The 18,144-nt window shown below is 44.5% G+C and overlaps 1 protein-coding gene across 1 annotated transcript in view; it reads left to right on the top strand.

Moving 5' to 3' along the window:
* Efr3b (EFR3 homolog B) overlaps nt 1-18,144 on the top strand; it is a 94,677-nt gene that overhangs the window by 24,967 nt on the left and 51,566 nt on the right. The window contains exons 2-3 of the mRNA XM_008848615.3: nt 13,116-13,192; nt 14,624-14,751. Of these exons, the coding sequence (XP_008846837.1) occupies nt 13,116-13,192; nt 14,624-14,751 (205 nt within the window). The remainder of the gene's footprint in view (nt 1-13,115; nt 13,193-14,623; nt 14,752-18,144) is intronic.

Below are 18,144 nucleotides of genomic sequence, written 5' to 3'. Positions count from 1 at the left end.
GAGGCAGAGATAAGCAGATCTCTGTGTGTTAAAAGCCAGCCTGGTCTACGTTTTTGTCAGTAGTCCCAAGCATTCGGATTCTGCTCTGTGCTGTCAGCAGGGCTGTGGGTTGCTCCTCCATGTTTGGCCCTCCTGGCTTTCTGTCTTGCTCTTTTAGTCTCCACCCCTGGCTCTTACCCTCATTTTCTCCTTCCCTGGCTTCGCTCCTTTCCATGATAGCCTCCCTTCTTCTGCTCTCTCTAAAGTCAAATTCAGCCAGCCAGATTTCTCTTCTGAATATTATGTTCTCCTCCTCCCCAGCTCCTTTACAAAATGCCCACAAGTGGGGCTGGAGAGATGGCTCAGGGTTAAGAGCACTGGCTGCTCTTGCAGAGGACCTGGGTTCAATTCCCAGCACCCACATCAACAAGCTCACAACTACCTGTAACTCCGTTCCAGGGGATCCAACTCCCTCTTCTGGCCTCTAAGGGCACCTTATGCATGTGGTGTACATGCATACATTCAGGTACACACTAAATAAATAAATAAATAAATAAATAAATAATCAATCTTTTTTAAAAAGGAGGGGTGCTGGAGAGATGCTCAGCAGTTGAGAGCACTGGCTGCTTTCGCAGAGGACCTAGGTTCCATTCCCAGCACCCACATGACAGCTAACAGTTGTCTGTAACTCCAGTTCCAGAGAATCCAACACCCTCTTCTGGCCTCTGTGGTCTTTACACGACACAGGTGAATTTACATACATGCAGGCAAAACACTCATACATATAAAATAAAATAAATAAATAAATAAATTTTAAGTGAAATTGCTGTCTGTTGAGTACTATTTAAACTCCCCTCACCAAGCCAAAGACTGCATATCTTTCCTTCCTTACCCAGCAGGCAAAGCTGCTCACAGCCTCAGGATCCTCTCCTGCCTCCAACGACCAAGTTCAAATGCTTGAGTCTTAAACATGCTTGTACTTTGGACTCTGGAAATCCATCGTTAGGGAGTAATGTAGAAAAATGAAAACAGCTGTAACTTGCAAACACTCTTTCCAATGTTATTTTTAAACAGCATGAAAGTGTAAGCAAGATAAATGTCAAATAATTTGGAAAAGGTACAGTAATTCTTGTGGGTCTTCTCACTGAAATTTGAGACACTCATTCAAAATGATAGCCTAACACCAGGAAGAATGCATAGAAAATAGGATGAAGGAGACCAGGAGCCCACAGGAGCCTGTCTGTACAAGGTACTTTGCGTACCTCCTGTGGACAGAGAAGGCAACAGAGGGCTTGAGTGATGTGGCTGAGGTTGCATAGCTTAGGCCTCTTTTTGCTGAATTCCAAGACATGCCTGGTACACCATTTTTATGTGTAGTAAAGCATTGAACAAGAGTACTCTCTCTTGTGTGTGTCCTCTCTCATTCTGGTTTGGTTTTGTTTTGTTTTGTTTTTCATCTTAAAGACAGAATCTTGCCATACAGCCTATCCAACTCACTATGTGGTCTAGGCAACCTTAAATTGGTGGTCCTACTGCCTTAGTCTCCTTAGAGATTAAAGTACACCATCATACCTGGCCTGAAAAATCATTCTTTAGAAATTGCCCTCTGTGAATATTATTTAAACTTTTCAACCATTGTGTTGAGTTGAACACATTGTGCCCTACGTTGAAACCTCAGGACTGGGAGTCTGCAAGGGTTCTCAAGGCAGCTTAGGTTCCTAGACCACTTGCCCATGTTCCCCTTTGCAGCCTCTTTCTCCTGAATGGCCTCTTTCTCACCCTCACTAGCTAGACCCACCTACTTCAAGGCTCTGCCCTACTTCTCCCTCCTCTGCAATCCTTGAACATCTAGTCTGAGAAGCACACGCCCTCCCTGGAGCCTCTAATACCAGAGACTTTCCAAAAGAAACATCAGCACACACCAACCATTTGTGTTTTCTTTCTGACTCTGCCTTTTCTGTCCATCGAGACTAAGACTGAAGATCAGCCCTGGGTCCTCTTACTGCTTCATTTGCCCAGGCATCCCTCGGCACTGTGGGGACCCATGGTGGCCTTGCATATCCACTGGCAAATCTGCCTTCCTCCAATTGTGGCCAACCTAGTACAAGGTTGGTTGTCACTCAAAGGGAAAGGCAGGAAAAGACTGTGGTTGCGCTTTTGTGCCCCTACGTGTAGACCAAGCTCTTATGTCTCCTGGTGGCTCCCATCTCTGCTAGGAAAAGCGCATTTTTGTCTTTATTACATGTAACTTTAAATTTAAAAAAAAATTGAAATATAGATTTCTAGGTAGTTGCAAAGATGCACATAAAGAGGTCCCATTTGCCCTACACCCAACACCCTCTTCTAATGTTAGCATCCTGTGTCACTGTGGTTCAATATCAATACAGGGAACTTGATGTTGGTACCATTTGCAGAGCTGATTCATATTTCAGCAGTGTTAGACTTTATTTTATTTTTTGAATATTTATTGTGTATGTGGGAGTATAGGGGGTGGGTTCAAGCATACCACAGCTTGCATGTAGGAGTCAAAGGGCAACTTATGGGAGTCAATTCTCTCCTTCACCATGTGAGTTGTAGGGATCAAACTCAGGTTGTCAGACTTAATAGTAAGTGCCTTTACCTGCTGAGCCATCTAGCTGATCCTATAGACAACTGATTAAAAAGTATTCCATCCTAGAAATTGTTGTTTTCTAATAGAGCATACCTTCTCCATCCCTGCCTGTATTAGTCACTTTTCTGTTGCTGTGCTAAAACACCATGACCAAGGCAACTTACAGAATGAAGAGTTTATTTGGCTTACAGATCCAGAGGGTTAGAGTCCGCAATGACAGAGGCATGGTGGCGGAGGTAGCTGGAGCAGAGAATCAAGAGATCCCATGTTAAGCAAGCACAGGAAGCACGACTGGAAGTGAGCATGGCTATACACTCTTAAAGCCCGCCCCCAATGATGTGCTTCCTCCAGCATGGCCACACTCCCCAAAGGTTCTGTGTCCCTCCCCAAGCAGTGCAATGAACTGTGAACCAAGTGTTCAAATACTTGAAGCCTCTCGGGAACACTCATTCAAAGTATCACACTGCCTGATGTGTTTTCTCTCACTTCAGATCTTTCTATGTACCATTGCTCTAAAGTGCAAGAAAGGCTTCCCTGGCTCTGTTCCCTGCTCCCTGTGGGATGTTGGGCCAATGAACTAACCTCTCTGGGCTTTTTTTTTTTTTTTTTTTTTTTTTGAAACAGGGCCTCTTGGTGGCCACAGTGGCCCTGGGTTTCCCTATGGAGATCTGCCTGCCTCTGCCTCCCAAGTGCTGGGATTAAAGGCATACACTACCATGCCCAGCTTGGGCTTTGTTTTTTTAATTTGAGGATGACAATAGCAACCTCAAGGGATTTTGGCTTTTTAATGCAAAATGCCCAAGTTAGGCACATAAAATAATATACTGTCAAGACTTGTGAGATGGCTTGGCAGTTAAGAGTACTTGCTGCTCTTGCAGAGGACCTGAGCTTGGTTCCCAGCACCCACATTGGATTATTTATGACTACCTGTAACTCCAGCTCCAGGAAATCTGATGCCACCTTCTGCCCTCCTTGGGCACCTTCACTCATATGCACATAACTCCACAGAGACACACATGCATATACATAATTTAAAATTTAAAATTTGGGGCCCATGAGATGGCTCAGTGGGTAAAAGCACTTGCTGCTAAGCATAAGGACCTGAGTTTGAGCCCTGGGACCCACATGGTCTAACCAGAGAACCAACCCATGGCATGTACTGGTATATACGCATACCACAAATACACACACACACACACACACAACACAAATTTTTTAAAAATACACATTCAGGAAATACATTTTCCTTCTACCCTCTCCCACAAGAAAAGCTGCCTTTTTCTCACAGTACAATGGAATTCTCTTAAATAATGTTCAAAATTACTCTCCCCTGACACATTCCCATCCTATCTCCAGTTTCCTCAGCAACCCAGTGTGTATGTGCATCACATTTAATTTATATGATCCTGATTATATGTTTCATGTTCCTGTTGACTATATTCACATTTCTGTTTTTTTACATAGCAACAATATGAGGTTCTTGTAAGCAGAGACCTCAAATCTTTCATTTCTACAAGTCAACATATTGGAAAAGAGCCCAGGTTTGCCACCATCTGTAATCCAAGGATAATTTTATCAACCTCAGGGACTTTGTGTAAAGATTAACTGAAAGAAAGCATAATGCCCAACACAGAGGAGCTCAAACATCAGCTGCTGGTGGTGATCACAGCACCCTTTCACTGGGGTTTCCCCACAGAGCTTTGTCCTTGGGCATCTGAGGGGATAGAATGTCATCTGGATTTGGACTGGGCTTTCTTGATTGCTAATTGTGCTTCATACTCCAAGCATAAAATAAAGATAAGGCTGGGCAGGCCAGTTTTGTTCTGTTACTTCATTTGATGCTATTCTTCCATCCTTCTTCTATGCTGGGAAAGATATTGTGTGTGTATATGTGTGTGTTGTATATACATGTATGCATGAGTGCATGTGGGTACATTTGCATAAGGTGTACATGTGCAGGTAGAGGCCAGAGGTTGATGCTTGGTATCTTCTTAGTCATTCTTCACTTTATTCTTGAGACAGAGACTCTCACTGAACCTGGAGCTCACCAATTGGTTAGGCTGGCTGACTGGCCAGCTCCAGGGATCTGCTTGTCTCTGCCCCACCAAATCTGTGTTACAGACACAGGGCACTGCTTCCTGACTCTTTATGGATGTTTGGGATCTGAAATGAGGTCCTCATGCTTACACAGAAAGTGCTTTACTGACTAAGTCATCTCTCTAGTCCTAGACATCTTTTAAAAAATATATTTTATCTTTTATTATGTGTATGAGTGTATTGTCTGCATGTATGTAAGTGCACCCGTGTGGTGCAAGCCCACAGAAATAAAAAGAAAGGCATTGAATTCCTCTGGAACTGGAGTTAAGGACAGTTGTTAGCCACCATATGAGTGCTGGGAATCGAACCTGGGTACTCTGCAAAAGCAGTCAATGCCCTTAACTGCTAAACCATCTCTCCAGCCCCTAGCCCTAGAAATCTTAATTAATTGGGACTGGGGATATAGAGTGCTTGCTTTAGCATGCATGAAACTCTGGATTTGACCTCCAGCACTACATAAATCCAGCATAGTGGCACATGCCTGTAATCCCAATACTTGAGAGGTGAATGCAGGAGAGTTAGAAGTTCAAGACCATCCTCAGCTACATAGTGAGTTCAAGGCCAGCTTGAACTAGAAACCTCTGATAATAAGAATAACGTGGTGGTGATGAAAGTTAATTTTTTTTTTATCTTGTAGCAGAAACTGTTCTAAGAACTTCACTTGTTTTAAGTTACCCAGTTTCCACTACAGTGCTGAGAAACAGATTCCTAGTCTCATTTCACAGGTGCATAGGCCAAGGCACACAAGGGATCAGATGACTTGCCTCAGTCTACATAGCTTGTCAGAACTGGGACTGGGGTTTGAAGCCAAGGTACCAGGCCCCTGAGCATGATTGAGATAAATTTTCCCTACTGTTTGTGGTCTCATGGGACAGACAATAGGAAAACATTCTGTTTGGTTTTATCTATTATTTGCTTGAAGAGTGGTACTAAAGCCCAGGGAAGCCTACAGTTAGAAAATAATTGAAGTCTTGACATTAAATCAATCAGACACATTTTTCTCTTTTAAAATTCCCATCCTCAATTAATGTGGCAATCAGATTAACCGAGATTAGCCAGAAAGCGGTGGCATCTTGGAGGCTGTGGAGTGCGAAAGGTCAACCTGCTACTGCCAGCTCCTGGCTTGACTGCCTCCCTGGGGAGAATTCAGCTGCTGTTGAATTATTCTTCCAGTAGTATCTGTCTGCAAACTGGTCACTGCCTCCTTCCCCAAATTCATTTTCACATGAATCTCCTCTTATTCTCTTCCATCCAGAATCTTCCCTGAACAACCAACAGGTGCTGGTGCCTGCCGTTGTGCCTCCCTATCGCACACCTGTCCTATAGCCACATGGCGCCATCAATGTCCTTATCACCTGTAGAGCAGACCCAGGCTCTGCCAGTGAGGCTCCCTGGCTTTAATTACCCAGAGCAAATGGCTGCCTCCCTCTGAATAATAAGAAATTGAGAACAACAGGGAATGACTAAATAGATTGGCATCTGGTCAAAAGATGGAATAATAAGTAGCCATTAAAATGAAGTTCGGAAAAAATAGCTAGTGAGAAGGTCACCATGCTCCTGACATAAGAAGAAGCTAAGCTTTCATAGTACCCTGTGGGATCTGAATTTCATGCATATATTTTTAAAAATATGCACAAACACAGAAACAAATCTAGAGTCTTGACTTTTCTAGGCAGTTTTCCTGGATTCATCCAACTCAGAGATCCCTCGGTTTGATGAACCCCTTAGGCTCACAGTGGCACACCCCCAACTATGTGTGGGTCTCATGTCCCCAACTAGAGAATAAGATCTTTGATGGCAGAGAATGTTTATGTTTACCTCCCTTCTCCTGGCCACACCACCCAGCAAGTACTGTACGGCCCCCAGAGTTTAACCAGTGCTTGTTGAACATAAGCCAGGCCCTCCTGGGAGGTACTGCATGGGCTGACCTGCCTTTCTCTCTGAACTTTGTTCCATTTCCTCCAATTCATCTGAAAGTGTTGTCTGTGCCATTAGCCCTAGGTTAGATTTTTATTGTAAATTGTTGTAAAAAAAATTGTTTGCCCTTGACTTCACAAGGAGATTGTATGACTAAGAAAATAAATATGAACTATTTTGAGAAAAAAAAATTTTGGTGAATGGGGATAATGGGTTTAATGTTTTTAAGTTGGAAACTTAGGGCTGCAAGAGGAAGGACTTCCCTGAGTCTCACGCTGACCAAAGACAGGCAAAGTCACATTTTCACCTGCTTTCCTCTAGGCCTGCTGTGCTCAGGATACTGTACTGAGGTCAAGGTTCTGCTGGACAATTTACAGTTTCTCTGGGGGAAGATAAGATGAGTCACTGAAATAACAGCCTGAACAGCCAGTTGCAGAAGCTCAGCACAAAAGATGTGCAGAATCCAGGTGGCAGAGGTGCTGGGAATGGAGGCTCCCAGGGAGGTCCAGCGGGGGTCAGGCCCCCGAGTCAGGGCTCTTGCTGCTGCCCGTCGCCACTTCCAGCTTGTACCCAGCACCCAGTCACCCGACCATCCTCTCATTCGCAGCAGGGAGTTCCCCACACTGCATGCCCCACCCGCTAGCCTTCTTAGGACTTCCTAGGCCTTTTCCATCTGGTTTCTGCCTTAGTCATGATGCTTTCTGAGGACAGAGGATCACCTACACTGGAGGATGACTGAGGACAGGATAGCCCCCACCCTGAACAGGCTTCCCCAGTTAAATGTTAAATGCAAGGCTTAAGATTTTCTTTGACTAGGAAGCAAATCGAACTAGAGTTGCCTTAATGCTACATAGGAAATGGATGGAAACAAGAAGATTGGCCAGGTTTACAGGAATAGTGTCAGGCATCCAGGAAGCTTGCAACCCAGTTATAAAGGACAGCATGGAACAAACAAACCTGAGAAGTTGTTGAAGATGTATTTTGGGTATAGTAACTGGATAATTAAGGAAGTCTCCTGGCAAAAAGACATATGCTGTGTGATCTAGGGCAGGGTACTTAACCTCTCAGATCCTGCCTCTTTGTCTTATAATGTTGTGATAGGTACTGTGTGAAGTATTTGTAAAGTCCTCTGCCTAAGGATTAGCCCAAAGCAGGTGGCAAACTTTGGATTTTGTTTGGAGTAAAGATGAGCCCAAGGGAGCCAGGGGGGCAGTAGGGCAAGAGAAGAAGGAGTCCAAAGGGATTCCCTTGTATCTCAAGACCTGGAATGTCATATGGGCTAAAAAAAAAAAGGCTGCAGTGCAAAGAAGTTGACAAGGCTGACAGTGCCGGAGGCCAGGTGGTGCTGTCAGCGGCTGGGCTGTCATCAGAGCAGCTAGAACTGAGCTGGTGCTTTCACGGTGGGCCAGTCAGGCCAGTCGTACAGAGGCATTTACATACCCCTGCCCCTCTTCAGCAGGAAAGTATGCTCTGATAAGAAAACTCAGGCCACTCAGGGGCCAGCAAGGCATGGGGGAGGCCAGGATGTGGCATGGGGAGGCAGGAAAACCCTGACCCCTGGTTACCCATGTCTACCACGTCTGTCTCAAAGACCTTGTCCTGGAGAGAGATGGGACCCTAGAGCCATGAGCTGTGAGCTGGACCTGGAGAGCTGATGGTAGCAGCCCTATGGGATTCAAGGCCAAGAACCTTCCCAGGTCCTGCTAGGCCAAAGCAGGCTTGTGTGGAGCTGCTGCTGAGTGCCTTAATGTGTCCTTATTGGTTTGCAAGTTCAATCACAGTTGACTTTTCCTCTACCAAACGTCCTGCTTGGTCCTGGGCTGGAGCAGGGACTATCCCTGCTCTCAGGGAGCTAGCTTACCTGCAGAGAATGTAAAGTAGACACAGACAGAAGTCATTTTGGGGAAAGTACTATGTAAAGGAATGAATTGGTACATAAAGCTAAAAGGGGGTGGTGACCAGAGAAGTTCTTCTAGCTAGGCAACCTGTGGGTAGACACCCTTGAGAAATGCCCACAGAACCCCATAGACAGTGAAGAGAACATTGTGGAAGGGAAGCTCTTCAATGCAAATGCCCTGTGAGGAATCCCTGCAGCTGGGACAGATGAGCCCTAGGGGAGAAAAAGGGGTGGGGACTAGGGCAAGTTTGACTAAGCTTAGTTTTCAAGTTGTTGGATGGATGCCATTGAAGTCTTGTCACTGGACATTCCATTGATCATTTGTCTTTTCGGTATCCAGAGCTGCTACATACCAGGTACATTGGCCAGATTGCTTTTCCTTCTTTTTCCTTAAGATAGGTATAAAAAAATAGGTGAAAGAGGTCTTAGTGACATAAAAGCATCCTTCAGAAATTTACCTTTGATGTCCTGAAGCTGGATCCATTAGACACAATCCCCAGAGAGTGAGAGACTACCCTGGTGGAGAGCGCTTCACTCTTTGAAATAAAATGGCTCAGAATTAAAAGGTACTTTATAGGCATGTGACTGTGAGTTAATCTCCACCTGCTTCTATGTACTAATATTAAGAATCAATGCCCTCAGGGGCAAGATTAAAGAAATATATACAAGCCTATTGAATTCTCATTCTAACGAACTGTTTTCAGTTTCCTCTTTAAAAAAATTTTTTTATTTATTATTTTAATTTTTTTATGAGTGTATTGCCTGCATGTGTGTAAGTGCACCCATGTGGTGCAAAGCCTGCAGAGGTCAGAAGAAGGAATCAGATTCCCAGGGAACTGGAGTTACAAATGGTTGTTAGCTGCTATGTGAGTGCTGGGAATCAAACCCAGGTCTGTGAGAGCATCCAGTGCTCTTAACCACTGGGCCATTTTTCCAGCCTCCTTCAGTTGTATCTTACTGTCTTCTTTGGTTTTTCCTGCATGGGTTGTGGTTCCTTTAAATTCACCTGGTCTGAGTGGAAGAGGAAGCTCTGTGGGGGCACTTGTGGGTTCCCGGGGTTCCCAGCACCTCTTGCACCTACTCTGGCTCCCAGAGGCCAGGCCTCAGCCCAACCCTCCCCAGTTCTTTGCCTTATCTGAGAAAGAATTTTTATCTCTAAGTTGGGCTTGTATTACCTGCCCAGGAAGTATAGATGTTGCTTAGGGTTTACTGCCCTGTTGCTGAGATTCCAGAACAATCTCTCTAGCTATACAATTGGTCACTTTATAAAAGGAAGCAGGTAAGATGGTGAAGCGATACAGCCCTGGGCTCCATGTCTGGTGACTCTTCCGTTTCTTCCCTCTGCTGGAATACAACTATCTGGCTTCACACTTATCCATGTGGTGAGCTGCTTATAATGGACAAATCTATATTTTCCTATACTTTTTTCCCTTCCTAAGCCAGACTATTCATTTTGCCTACCTGCCTTATTTTTCTGAAAGTCCTGTTAAGGTTTAAAAACAAGCAAGACTCCAGGGCCTAACATAACACTACAGTTTGTAGACACCTGTAAACTTATTTTCTCATATAAATACCCTGACACCCAAATGGCTGGAAGGTTCTACAGTTAGGGATTATTTCATTTGGCTTTCAGGTTTTAAAGCAAAACAAAATGACAACAAGTGCAGGTACTCTCAGGAAGACTGTCTCAGTGATCAGCTGCTTGTAAATTAGATAATTAGATCACTGAGATAGGATTTTGGTTTTTCAGGGGCTGCTAATGAGATCTATCTTAGACCAGTGTTAGCCCCCTAAAGGCTCCAATGTCTGGGTGTGGAGGACCTTTGGGAAGAGGCAGGAAAATAAATAAGGGAAAGAAATGTGGCATGCTTTATAGAAAATTGGTAGAAGAGAAACTGGGGGAAAATGGCAAAGTGGGGATAAAGTCATCTTCTAAGTATTTGCCTTTTGTCTCTCCCTCCCCATCCACCCCCAGCAGTTAGCGCCTCTCCTGCAGTGCATCACAGCACAGCCTCACTGGTGGGGGCCCCTCTAGTTGCCCCCCCACCAGCTACCACTACCTTCTACAGTTCTGTGGGTTCCGTGGCATCTGGGTATCATGCTTCTACCAGCATTCCCCATTCCCACTTCTTCCTCTTGCTCCTGGGGCCACTCAAGTCTTGCTGAACTCTACCCACCCTGTCTCATCGTCCCATCTTGCTAAGCCATTCAGCCTTGGGTGGCTCATACACACATCTCCTTGTGCCATCCTGCATGCCACATCTGGGTGAATCTTAACTGTCACCCATTGCTCAGATGGCTCTTAGGGCTCCTTGTTAATTATAGAGAGATCTAGATTCTGCAGCCCATGCACAGTGGTCCTCAGTCTGGCTCCTGCTTAGTCTTTGTGTCTTTTCTTCTAGGGGCTTGAGGAAGAAAGAACAATGCCATGTCTCATGGAGTCCCCTAGGCAGGATCCATTACTACACACACACACATACACACACACACACACACATACACACACACACACACAAAATGGGGGGAGAGGTGGATTTAGGTTAAATTATTCACTCAAGGTCATACAGTAAGAAATAAGAGCTGGGGTTTCAGTTCAGGTCTTTCTGACTCCTGAGTCTAAATTCCTTAACCATAAATTCTTGAGCCAGTATGCTCAGCTGCTTTTCAGACTCCAAGCCTGGCTGACTGAAGCATCAGAATTGCTAGTGATGAGTGGAAATGCAGAGTCTTGGACTCTATCCCAAGCTCTTGAATCAAAATCACATTGTAGGGGCTGGAGAGATGACTTGGCAGTTAAAGAGCACTGACTGCTCTTGCAGAGGACCTGAGTTTGATTCCCAGCACCCACATGGCATCTAACAACCATCCATAACCCCAGTTCCAGGGCATCGAACACCCTCTTCTGACCTCCACAGGCATTGCACAACATGGGTGCATTTAACACACATGCAGGCAATACATTCATAAAATAATAAACAAAAAATATTTCTAAAAATTACATTGTAGTGAGATCCCCTGGGCTTTGAGGCCCAAGAGGGAATGTGTCCCTTGGGAGCAGTACCATCGTAAAAAATAATCCTGGGTACCATCCACCCACAGCCTTCTCCCAGGTGGGAGCAGGGAGGAGATAAGAAGAGGCCAGGACAAATCCGGGGAAGTCTGGCCACCAAAGGAGCTTAGGCTGCTGGGAACTGAAGAGCCACAAGGCATCCTTGTGTGGCAGGGCTGGGGTTCACACATTGGGTTCCTAATGCCTGCCCTTAAGTGCCTTGTGCTTCTTCAAGTTCATGTCCATTCCTCATTTCCAAATCAGCCTGAAGCTCAAATCATGGCTCTCTCTTCCTCCTGGCCCAGTGCCCCTCTGGCTCCCAGCCAGAGCTCCCACACTGCTTCTCCCACTGGCCTATGCAGAGTTCTTTGTGTGGTGAAGGAATTCCCACTAAAGCAATTCATACTTTTCTCGGTGACCCCTAATCTTCCCAGTGAGCACTCGAATTTCAAGTAGAGCGCTTGTGCAAACAGAATGCATCTTTAATTGGCGGCTTGAAAGGGGCACTTATTTTCTTTGAGGGGTGGACTTTCCCAGGTCCTGTCAGGCTCTCTAAGACCCCTCTGTGACACCTCCTCCCCTCCATCCTTCGCTCCACACAGCACAAAGGAGCTGGCATGCAGCTGAGGAAGGTCCTGCCTGAGAAGGATGGTTTCCAGATGTTTCCATTTCCTTGATTAATTAAACTTCTAATGCTGGACCTGTAGTTGTTTTGCCACAGTTCATTTTATTGCTGATTTCCTAACAGCATCATTTCCCAGCACCAAAGATCATGAACAAAGTCATTTGGGTCTCCTGGATGGAGTAAATTAGCTTTGTAAAAACCTGCCACATTGTTCTTAGTTTTTCCATCTGACCACCGACCAGCAAAAGCCTAGGGAATGGGGAAGGACTGGCATGGAGAATTAGCCAACTCCCGGGTGCAGATTCTAATACCACAGACAAGAGCCTTAAAAGTGCATTTCATATGTTAATAGTTGATGATCCTGTTAATTTATCTTAGTGTCAAGACCATTCTGCAGTGGGGAGTAGCACAGGAAAGGACAGTGGAAGGTGACTGAGACAGGCATAGGGAATTGGGTGCCAGTGCGGGGGGAGGGGGTCAGGAAGAGCAGCCGCCCCTCCACATAACCCCCATCTTCCCAGGGCATTCTAGACTCATGGGCTGCAAAGGCAATTTTAGTCTTAGCCCCGAAATGCTTTGTGTGTGTGTGTGTGTGTGTGTGTGTGTGTGTGTGTGTGTGTGTGTACGTGTGTGTGTCCGTGTCCGTGTAACTATTGGGTGACACTGGCAGCCGGCCTTTACTGAAGTTCCTACCCATAAGGCTTATCCAAGTGCTCCTCTGGGGCCTGGCTTCCTTCCTGCACATTGCATGCCACCCAATCCCCAACATGAAGTGAAAAGCCACTGTCTTGGCATGTAGGAAGTAGCAGGAGACCTTGACCCAGGAAAGAACAAGGCCCTGGCGTTTTAGCCTGGGCTTCTTTCCTCACAAACTCTGGCTCCCACGTCTCTGCAACCTGGCTGGAAGGCTTCACTCATGGGTTTTCTGTTCTCATTCTAGGTGTGTGTGGCTGCTGTGGTGCCCTTCGCCCCAGGTACAAAAGGCTGGTGGACAATATCTTCCCTGAGGATCCTGAGGTGGGTCATATCAGGGGCTCTGCAGGCTGCTGAGTGGGGGAAGTCTCTGAAGAGTGGGTCTTCCTGGCCTATAGCCTGGGAATGGTGAGAGACTTTGGGGACACAAAGGATGAAGCATTTGGCTCTCCCTGAAGGCTAGGTGTGCAGAAGGCTGTTAGGAATATGTTGTGCCTGGGCTGGGCTATTGTTGTACAATTGACACATCTTTCACTCCTGTCTCAGCTGCTTACTTTCCTGATAGAAATGTTTTCCTGCCATTTAGTAGAGGTGCACCACTGTCTAGCACTTTAGCTCAGGGGCCTCTCTTTCCCTGGCTCCCTCTGGCATCTGTTAGACATCTGGGTACATGCACAGGAGGCCTGGCTTCTTGGCTTTCAAGCTGTCACTCTGTCACACTGCATTACACATTATGGTCTGAGGATGACAGTATTTGATGTATTTGACTTGCTATCTGAGCATCACTGGCTTCTTCTGGATGGGCAGCTGGAATATCCCATTTCTAGCATCCTCCAGAGAATTCCCTAAGAGCTAAAGAACTGCCTTCTTTATGTCTTGGTGGTGAATATCCACACACCTTAATTCTAAGTCACTTTTTTGCTTTGTTTTATTTTGTTTTGTTTTGTTTGAAATAGGTCTCCCTGTAGCCAAAACTGGCCTGGAACTTGCTATATAGACCAAGCTGGCTCAATCTCACAGAGATCCACCTGCCTCTGCCTCCCATGTTCTGGGATTAAAGGTGTGCAATACCATGCCCAGCAATTCTAAGTCACTTTTAATGATGCCTTTTCATTCATCCATAAACTTGTGTATGAATGTGCACGAACACCCACATGTATATACATTCATGTACACACAGATGTATAACCCCACACACAGACCTATTTCTGTTGCTATTCTTTGTGTGTGTGTGTATGTGCATGGTTTATGTGTGCATATGTGGAGATGCATACATGTGTAGAGGACAAATGTTGACTTTGGGTGTCTTCCTCTATTAGTCTCCACCTTGATTTTTGAGTCTGAGTCTCTCACTGAGCCTACAGCTCAAGTTTTGGCTAAAGTGGCTGGCCAGTGAGCCCCAGGGATCTGCCTGGTCCCCTCTCACTCAGAACTTGGGCTCCAGGAGTATGTGCTGGCATGCCCAGCTTTTACATGGGTTCTGGAGAGCCTAACTCATCCTCATGCTTGCACAACAAGCACCTTACCCACTGAGGCATTGCTGCAGCCCCCTATTTCAGCCACTCTTCCTATTTATTCATAGCTAGCATGCTTGGAGGACAAGGATGCTTCTTCATCATCTCTATATCCCTGAGCCCCAGAACATGCATAATGAATGCTCCATAAATGTCAGTCCATTGAATTAATTTTACTTCAAACTCGATCCTTTCCACTATAGCCTGGCCACGGTGATTTTGAACTGTCTGTCTTCCACAGGATGGTCTAGTGAAGACCAACATGGAGAAGCTGACTTTCTATGCCCTCTCAGCTCCAGAAAAGCTAGATCGCATTGGCGCCTACCTCTCAGAGAGACTTATCCGGGATGTGGGTCGCCATCGATATGGGTAAGTTACATAAGGATGAGAAGATGGGTTTTCAGAAATTCTATTAGATTGTTAAGGCCAAACAATATAATAATATTTCAAGAAAATGATAGATTAGGTTATTGGACAGACTGAGAAAAATGAGATTGAGAGAGGTTTCCACATGCTTTTCTGGTGGCAGGTAAACTTGGATGCTTGTGAAGATTTGGGAGTTAGCTCTATAGGAACAGCAATGTGACATCCATTGCATCCTTATATCTACACAGAACTTATACAGTCTAGGGCCTTAAATAATTAATCTACTTTTTTTGTGGCCTTTCTTAGTCTTTTCCCTCCAAAAACTCTTTATTCTGTGTTACTAATGCATGACCTTGAATCTTTTGTCTTATTTGTTGATAATATTTGTTTTGGGGGCCTTTCCCCCCCTCCACATCCTCTCTCCCCCACCCTGAACATTCTACTCTGCCCAGTCCTTAAGTAAAAGACCTCAGGCGAAAGGTCATTTTCTTGACCTCCTACCTCACTGGACTTGTCTGAAAAAATTAGATGGATCCGTCTACATTCTAGTGAGAAGGTTAGGTTGGAGTGGTTTTTTTCCACTACAAATACTTAAATGGGGCTAGGGAGTAGCTTAGTTGCTAAAGTGTGTTTCTGGTATGCACAAAGCCCTGGGTTCAGTCCCCAGCACCACATAAACCAGGCATGGTGAGGCATACCTGCAAATACCTATAATCCCAGGTAGGGAGGTGGATGTAAGAGGATCAAAAATTCAAGGCCATCCTCAGTCACATGGCAAGGCTAGCCTGGAATACAAGAAACTTCATCTCAAAACAAACAAAGCAAATGCACTTTAGTAAAATATTATCTTCTGAGAGGGAAGGACTTTCTATGTTTAGAAAAGAGAAAAAAAATCTTAAAATGATCGATACATTTAGCTGTTTAAAATTTTAAATATTTTGATATCAAAAGAGAAGCCATCAAAATTTAAAAACTAAATACCAAAAATAAATAGTATCAATAAGTGAGACAATGGATTCAAGGTCAAACATTAGTGCGCAGAACAATAGTCTGGGTAGTGATGATAGGGAAGACTGAGGGAAGGTCACAGGGGAGTCACTTGAAAGAAGAGTTAGACAATATCCACCAGATTTGAACTCAGTGATGAGGACTAAAATGCTACAGTATCATCCTATAAAGTATCATTCCTGAATTTTAGAAAATTCAGGAAGCCAGGTATGGTGGTGCAATATATCCCAGCACTCAGGAGGCAGAGAAGGTGGATTTCTGTGAGTTCCAGGCCAGCTGGGACTACATTGTGAGACCGTCTCATAAAAACAAAACAACAACAAATTAAATATTCCAGTATTAACCAGGAAAGGGCAAAATGGGCATTTTCATACTTTCCTAGAAAGAGTAAAAATTGGCTAAAATTTCCAGAAAGTCATTAAAAAATACACGTCAAGGGCTTCGAAACCACTTAAACTCTTTGACTCAGTAATTCCTCTTCTATTCATCTGTCCCCAAGCAATCAGTCTTAAACACCTCTCACTTTTATTCTTTGAGATGTCTATTACAGTTTTTGTTTGTTTGTTTGGTTTGCTTTTAGTTTTGTTTGTTTTATTAACACAGGATCTCACTATATAGCCTTGGCGGGCCTGGAACTTGCTATGTAGACCAGACTGGCCTTGAACTCACATCCACCTGCCTCTGCCTCCCTAGTGCTGGGATTAAAAACATGCTAGGCCTTGTTTTTAGTTTTGTGAGATTCAGTCCCATGTAACCTAGGGTGGTTTTGAACTATTTATGTAGCTAAGGAGGACCTTGAACTGGTCCTCTTCCTTCCATCTCCCAAGTACTGGGATTACAGCCTGGACCACCATGCCAAGCTCATGGTGTTTTTTACTAATAATGAAAAACTAGAAATGGCTTAAGTGCCTGACAAGAGAAGATGTTAGTAAATTATGGTACATATCATTTGATAAGATCTCATCTAGACAATAAAAATGGTATTTCTAAAGATCCTAATCTTAGAACATGAAAAACACCTCAAGTAATGAAAACCTAACACTACAATGTCCATATACAAAGTACTTGTAGTCAGGTTGAAAAATAAATATCAGTGCCAGGCGTGGTAGCACACACTTTTAATCCCAGCACTCCAGAGGCAGAAGCAGGTGGTTCTCTGTGAGTTCATGATCTACATAGGCCAACTGGGGCTACAGGGAGACCATGTCTCAAAAAGACCAAATAAATAAATATATATATATATATAGCCTATTTTTTTTCCTCAGAAAGGAACAAACCCCAGTGGCTAGAAAATAAAGTCCAAATATGCCAACATGTTAAGAACTTTCATTTTGTGAGCAGTGCAGTTGGAGTGTTTTTGTTTAGTTTCATTCTGTAACTAAGTTTTCTCTGTTTCCTAAAGATTGCCTATCAATCATGTGTTACTTCCACAATAAAAGAGTAGACTGAAGGTCACACTGTGCTTGCTGCTACACTACCATCACAATACAATTCATAAGCTGAATAGCAAGGAAACTCTAATATTTCCCTGGTAGTGTTGCTCATGGAGCCGAGGGTTAGGTACATTATGGGTAGCTCTTCCTCAATCTTGTTGCTTCTGCTCTGCAGTCTTTTTCTCTATCTTTCCTTCTTTCTCTTCCTTCCTTCCTCCCTCCCTCCTTTCCCCATCCCTTCTTCCTTTCCCTTTTAATGCCACTTGCCAAAATAGCCCATAAGTCTCTCTCTCTCTCTCTCTCTCTCTCTCTCTCTCTCTCCCTCTCTCTCTCTCTCTTTCTTGAGTTAGTTTGCAGGAGCAACAGGGTCTCATGTATCTGAGACTGGCCTCAGACTCACTGTGTAACTGGAGATGACCTTGAACTTCTGATCCTCCTGCCTTAACCTCTCTAGTGCTAGAATTACAAGCATGCACAATCATGCTTAATGTATCTGGTGCTGTAGATGAGACTCGGGACTTCATAAATTTTGGGCCAACTGAGCTACATCCCCAGCCCTGCCTGCTTCTGCCTTTTTCTTGGTTCCAGCTTTTTTTTTCTTTTAATTTTATTATTTTTCTTTTATTTTATGTGTATGCATGTATTACCTGAATGTAGGTAAGTAAATGCCTGCAGAGGTCAGGGTAGATGAGACTCGGGACTTCATAAATTTTGGGCCAACTGAGCTACATCCCCAGCCCTGCCTGCTTCTGCCTTTTTCTTGGTTCCAGCTTTTTTTTTCTTTTGATTTTATTATTTTTCTTTTATTTTATGTGTATGCATGTATTACCTGAATGTAGGTAAGTAAATGCCTGCAGAGGTCAGGAGAGGCTGTCAGATCCCCTGGGATTGGAGTTACAGACAGTTGTTAGCTGCCATGTGGGTGCTGGGATTCGAACCTGGGTCTTCTGCAAGA

Source organism: Nannospalax galili, unplaced genomic scaffold (assembly GCF_000622305.1).
Source record: "Nannospalax galili isolate Female #2095 unplaced genomic scaffold, S.galili_v1.0 scaffold1191, whole genome shotgun sequence".
NCBI lineage: Eukaryota > Metazoa > Chordata > Mammalia > Rodentia > Spalacidae > Nannospalax > Nannospalax galili.
The sequence above is the reverse complement of the archived record's forward strand: the minus strand, read 5'-3'. Positions and strand labels throughout refer to the sequence as shown.